General features: G+C 33.6%; 1 protein-coding gene across 1 annotated transcript; it reads left to right on the forward strand.

Moving 5' to 3' along the window:
- The first annotated feature begins 702 nt into the window (after positions 1 to 702).
- On the forward strand, positions 703 to 1,561 carry LOC136389028 (high mobility group nucleosome-binding domain-containing protein 3-like). Its single transcript, XM_066360805.1, is given in 2 exon segments — positions 703 to 1,004; positions 1,006 to 1,561. Coding segments are annotated over 2 exon segments (306 nt in total). The 5' UTR covers positions 703 to 818; the 3' UTR covers positions 1,126 to 1,561.
- The last annotated feature ends 5,567 nt before the right edge of the window (positions 1,562 to 7,128 follow it).

Consider the following 7,128-nt stretch of genomic DNA (forward strand, 5'->3'; position numbering starts at 1 on the left):
CATGTACATGAACAGGTGCTCAGCATGACCAATTCTGAGGGAAATGCAAATAAAAGCCAGCATGAGATCTTATATCCTGCCTGTTAGATAACTAGTTTAAAAATTACAGTATTCACTGTGATCAAGACATGTGAACAACCGAAGTGGCCTTCGATGGATGATTGAGGAAGGAGATGTGGTACATATATACTATGGAATACTACTCAGCAGTAAGGAGAGATAAAATACTGCCACTTGCGAGAACACAGATCGACCTTGAGAATATTATGCTAAGCATAATTAGTCAGACATAAAAAGTCAAGAACCATGTGGCTTCACTCTCATAAAACTGAAAGCAACAAATGAACGAACAAGAAAAACAAACTTATAGACACAGACAAAGTTATGGTGGTTATACCAGAGGGAGGGGCGTTGGTTAGGGGTAGTAACAGATAAAGGGGATCAAATATCTGATGATGGAAGATTTGACTTTAGGTGGTGGGCACACAATGTAATATACAGATGAGGTATCAGATTGTAAACTTGAAACCTATATGATTTCATTAACCAATGTCACCCCAATACATTTAATTTAAAAAGCATAAGTGCTGGCGGGGATGTGGAGAAAAGGGAACTGTGTACACTGTTGTTGTGACTGTAAACTGGTACAGCTATCACAGAAAACAGTATGGAGGCTCTTCAAAAATGAAAAAAACAGCAGGTCGGAGAGGCCGTGCCCCCCGCGCGTGAGCAGCTGCAGTGGCGGTGGCAATATCCAGCGGCGGTACCAACAGTTCCAGCCCGTTGCTTTACTCTTTAGCGGCACGAACATAGTCATTATGCCGAAGAGAAAGTCTCCAGAGAATACAGAGGGCAAGGATGGATCGAAAGTAACTAAACAGGAGCCCACAAGACGGTCTGCCAGATTGTCAGCGAAACCCACTCCGCCCAAATCTGAGCCTAAACCTAAACCAAGAAAAACATCTGCTAAGAAAGAACCTGGAACAAAGAGTAACAAAGGTGCTTAAAGGGAAGAAGGAGGAGAAGCAGGAAGCTGGAAAGGAAGGTACTGCACCATCTGAAAATGGTGAAACTAAAGTTGAAGAGGTACAGAAAACTGAAACTGTAGATAATGAGGGAGAGTGAATTGTCATGAAAAATTGGGGTTGATTTTATGTACGTACCTCTTGGGACAACTTCTAAAAGCTATTTTTACCAAGTTTTGTAAATGCTAATTTTTTAAGAACTCTACTAGTTGGCATACGAGAATATACAAGGATGGACATTTTACCTTCTCATAATCTTTTTGAAAATTTCCATCATCCTCAAGTAAAATAAATTTAATATTGGAAGCTGGCTGTAAAATTGATTCAGCATTTCATACATTTGCTTTAAAAGATTATTCCTGTGTATACTGTGGTGTTTTTACTGTGCATATTTGAAGTTTTCATGCAGTTTTTCTAGAGCAATAATCAGTGTTGCTTTTGTACCTAGGTTTATGTGATTTTAATGAAACATGGATGGTTGTGGCCATCTGCTGACTATTTGTGGTTTAAAATAAAAAGTTTTCTTGCCTGCAATAAAAAAAAAAAAGAAAAAGAAAAAAAATGAAAAAAACAGAACTCCCAAATGATCCAGTAATTCTACTTCTGGGTATATATTTAAAGGGAATGAAATCACTATCTCGAAGACAGATCTCCTTCTCTATGCTCATTGCAGCATTATTTAAAGTAGTGAAGACATGGAAATAACCTAAGTGTCTATTCAATAAAAAGTTATGGCATATATGTGCAATGAAATATTATTCTGCCATAAACAGGAATAAAATCTTGTCATTTGCAACAACATAGATGAATTTGAAGGACATTAGGCTAAATGAAAGAAAAGATCTCACTTATATATGGAATCTAATAGAAAAACAAAACTCATGGAAACAGAGTTGATTAGTGGTTGCCAGGGACAGAAGGAGTGTGGGGGAAATGAATAAAGGGTACAAACATCACGTTGTAAGGTGAGTAAGTTCTGTGGATATAGCACGCTGACTATAGTTAACAACACTGTATTTTACATCTGAAAGTGCTAACAGAATACATCTTAAAAGTTCTCGTTACACACAAAAAAACTATTACTGTGTGAGATATTAGACATGCTAACTAACTTTATTGTGGTGGCCATTTCCTGGCATATCCATATCATATTATCACATAGGTACCTTAAACTTACATAATGTTATAAGTCAATTATATCTAAGTAAAACTGAAAAAAAATTTAAAGAGAATGAATAAACTATCATATTAAGTATATGTCTATACGTAACCTATTTGTTAACTACAAAGTAACAACAACCCGTTTTTCTTTATGTCTTTTTAGCCTATGTATTTTAGGAGTATTTATTTTTTTCTGGTGAGCACAAAATTCATTCTAGCTGTCAGAATCATTTGCTACCAGAATACTAGCCAAAAATAAACTCTAATTATGTAGGAACATGAATAGTCTGGCATTTCCTGTGCAAAGGGAATATTTAAAATTCCACCTGACTCTAGTAATGTTTAATTATGTTTTGTGCTTTTCTTAAAATAAGCTGAAATTGGTTGGTAAGATCTAATATAATATAGTATTGTTACAAATAAGTTTTTAAAATATAAACCTTTCTACAGAAATTTACATAAGAATACCATATAACCAAATTGCTTTTTTGAATGTTTTCATATATTTCATTTTGCTTTCTTTATTTTCACAAAAACTCTGCATTAAAATGGATAAAAACCACTTTCTTTAGTACCATTCTTGCTGACTGTTATGAAGAAATTGCCAACCTGTACTATTCCTTTATTTAGTTAAAAAATTCAAGGTAAAATAAAAATGGAGACTAAAGTAAATGGTTTTATAGTCTACATAAGAATATTAACAACACCAGTGGTTTATGTACCCTTGGAATACAGAGATCCAAGACTGGGAGAGGTAATGCATTATTAACTTTATGCAATTAATGGTAATTTAATCAAGAAATCTGGTTTCACTTCATGAAATTCAGTCTGTGAATAATGCTTTGCAAGTCAAAACACTTCAAAATAAAACTTCACTTTAATATGGCTTAATTTGATTCTTCAGAGTTGAAAAAGAATCAAAAGCAGTAATTCAAAACAAGAATGGAATTCAAATGGTCTGGTGAAATGTTCTTGAATTTTTCTAGTGATTTACAGATCTCTGAGATTAAAGTGAGCACTCTAAACAAAGTTTCAAAAAAACTGGCAATTGGTGATATTGTAAGAAGTTTATTGTAAACATAATAAATGCTTAATTATCTGTTATTGCATAAAAATCAAAACAGTAATTATTTTGTAAAGAATGAAATAGAAAAATTCTTTGACAACCAGAAAGTCTTTCCATAATTAAAAATCTCCTCAATATAATTCATTGGCAAACAAGGACAATATTGAAACCAATGATATAATCCAGGTTGAAACATAGATAACAGACTAAATAAAATCTCCAATATTGAGAAATTTTATTTTACTTTGGTTGTATAATGCTATAAAGTTCCCAGATTTAAATAACTGGTTAGTAGTCTTTATTTTTTCTATTTTCAATCTGATATATGGCACTAAATTAATATCACATATAACTAAATTTCTTGGTGCTATGACTGGAAAAGTAACCAATTTTATAAATTAGAAAAATTTTCAAATTTACCTGAGAATGACATGTGAATATACTTGCTTACAGTTGAGATGTATGCATTTATATTTAAGGTCTATTTCAAAAGTATATTGTGTTGCTTCAGATATTTGAACTTTTGTTTTTTAAGTTACACTGCAATTTAAAAATCTGTCTCTTCTTTATATTTTATTTAAAATAACTCTTCAAGTACCATTGTCTGTCCTAAGGTCAAACCTCTATTAACATACAAGTATCATAAAAGAGTCAGAAACTCATATCATCAGCAATGTGCTATTTAATATTGTTGTGTATGGTTTCTTCCAAGTTGTTTTTTTCCTTACAGTATAAGCTTATTGATCAGCCATTATATTTCTTTAAGCCACCTAGTTTCCATCATGGTATTAAAAACATCAATAATATTCAAGATATTTACTGAATTATTAAGCATCTTTTAGGAAAACTTGCATTTGTCTTATTGCTGTTTAATTTTTTGTTCTATTTGAACATACATTATATTTATATATTTTAAATTTATTATTTGTATTTATTTTTTATTGTGGTAAGACTACAACATGGTATATACCATTTAAATTTTTCAGTGGGTAATATATTATTGTTAACTGTAGGCATACTGTTGTAGAGCAGGTCTCTAGAACTTATTTATTCATCTGCATAAGTAAAACTTAGTATTCTGAGCTCCTGGCAACCATCATTCTACTCTCTGATTCTATGAGTTTGACTATTTTAGATTCCTCATATAAATGGAATCATGCAATATGTATCTTCCATGACTAGCTCAGCCCCTCTGGGGCGTTGCTCTACTGCAACCGGAGCCATTCTAGCACCTGAGGTGGAGGCCATGGAGCCATCCTCAGCTCCCAGGCCACCTTTGCTCCAATGGAGCCTTGGCCTGGGGGTCGGGGGGAAAAAGAGAGATAGAGAGAAAGGAGAGGGGGAAGGGTGGAGAAGCAGATGGGCGCTTCTCCTGTGTACCCTGGCCAGGAATCAAACCCAGGACTTTCACACACCGGGATGATGCTCTACTGCTGAGCTAACCAGCCAGGGCCTGGGCTCCCTATTCTTTATGCCATTGCCGTACTGTTTTGTTGTAATTTTGTAGTGTATTTTGAAATCAGGATATGCTTCCTGTATATGTATGATGCCTCCAGTATTTTTTCCTCTTCCTAAAGATTATTTTGGTTATTCTGACACTTTTGTGGTTTTATATAAATTTTAGGAATTTTTCCCTATTTTTATTTTTTTTAAGGCATTAGAATTTTAATAGGGACTCCATTGACCTGGATATATAAATTGCTTTGGGTAGTATACGTATTTTAACAACATTAATTTTTCCAATCTACGATCATGGGATGTTTTTCCATTATTCCATGCCTTCTTTAATTTCTTTCATTAGTATTTTATAGTTTTAAATGTACAAATCTTTTACCTCACTGTTTAAGTTTATTCTTAAGGATTATGGTTTTTAATGCTATTTTAAATGAGATTGTTTTCCTAATTTATTTTTAAGTTGGTTCATTGGCATTGCATAGAAATACAGCTAATTTTGTATGTTCATATATCCTATAAATTTACTAAATTTCTTGATTAATATTTTGGTACATTCAATACTTTTTATGTATAAAATCACATAATTTGCAAAGAAATAATTACATTTCTTTCTTTCTAATTCATACAGCCTTTATTTATTTTTCTTGCCTAATTGCTTTGGGTTGGACTTCCAGTACTATGTTGAATAGAAGTGGCAAAAGTAAGCATCTTTATCTTGTTTTTTTGTTTGTTTTTTTGTTTGTTTGTTTTTTAACAGGGACAGAGAGAGTCTGAAAGAGAGAGATAGATAGGGACAGACAGACAGGAATGGAGAGAGATGAGAAGCATCAATCATCAGTTTTTCGTGGCGACACCTTAGTTGTTCATTGATTGCTTTCTCATATGTGCCATGACCATGGGCCTTCAGCAGACTGAGTAACCCCTTGCTCGAGCCAGTGACTTTGGGTCCAAGTTGATGAGCTTTTTGCTTAAGCCAGATGAGCCCGTGCTCAAGCTGGCGACCTCGGTGTCTCAAACCTGGGTCCTTCCGCATCTCAGTCCGATGCTCTATCCACTGCGCCACTGCCTGGTCAGGCTTTATCTTGTTCTTAACATTAAAGGAAAAGCTTTTGGGTTTTCTCTGTTGAATATGATATATGTGGGCTTTTCATATACAACCTTTATTATGTTGGAATAAATTCCTTTTGTCTTGAAATGGTGTTAAATTTTGTCAAGTGCTTTTACTGTATTTATTGAGATGATTGTTATTTTTATTTTTTCTGTAGTTTTACATTAATTGATTTGTGTATCTTGAATGATCCCTGCATTCCTAGATAAATTCCCCTTGGTTATGATGTATAATCCTTTTAATGTGCTGTTAAATTCAGTTTGCTAGTATTTCATTTAGAATCTTTGAATCTAGGTTCTTCAGGAATATCTGAACATTTTTATGCCAGAGAAAGCTTCATTGTTTTTCAGGTAAAATAATGCACCATTTATTCATTCAATAAACACAGAAAATTCCCGTAATATTTCTTAATTTAAATGATGAATTCACTGGTTTTACTTCTCCTTAGTAGCTATTTTTTAGTTAAGAATGCAAGTAGAAACCTTCATTATTTGGTTTGCCTTCTTATTCTCTACAGTTCTAAGATATGGTATGAAAATCAATCATTAAAACTTTTTCCCACCCTGCTGGGTAGCTCAGTTGATTAGAACATTGTCCAAATATACCAAGGTTGTAGGATCAATCCCTGGTCAGGGCACATACAAGAATCAGCTAATAAATGCATAAATAAGTGGAACAACAAATTGATGTTTTTCTCTTCCTCTCTCCTTTACCTCTCTAAAATAAAAATAAAAAAGAATAGTGTCAATATGACTTCTAAAAAATACTTCTAATATTAATTTTTTAAACTTTTCTCACCTAGCATTTTTATCACAAGCATTTGATTTATTTACTGGATACTTTGCCCCCTAAATTTAAAAGCATTTAATGACATATCATATATTAAACAGATTGGACAAAAGTCAAGAGATTCAGGTCATACGACTGAGCTCTGCGCCTAAGTGACCAACTTCCTGCTCAGGCCCAGCCTCTGGAGTTTATTCCTATCAATGCCATTTTAATTCTGCAATAAGATAAAAATTTGTCATTACAATTGTTACAGTGACAGAGAAATGCACACTATGTGTCAAACTGCAAGGTAACAAAGCAAATTATAACACAGCGTGCCAATGCTGGAGCTAGTAACCATAAGAGTAACACTACTTTGTCCTGTAAATGATTCAGTTCTACTTGTACACTTACAAGGATTTAAAGGGTTTATAAACATTTCATTTATTTTGTGGATTATTTTTAAACTCTGCCCCGGCCTGTTGGCTCAGTTGTTTAGAGTATCGTCCCAAGGCATAAAGGTTGCTGATTCAATCCCCAGTCAG

Source organism: Saccopteryx leptura, chromosome 1 (assembly GCF_036850995.1).
Source record: "Saccopteryx leptura isolate mSacLep1 chromosome 1, mSacLep1_pri_phased_curated, whole genome shotgun sequence".
NCBI classification, from domain to species: domain Eukaryota; kingdom Metazoa; phylum Chordata; class Mammalia; order Chiroptera; family Emballonuridae; genus Saccopteryx; species Saccopteryx leptura.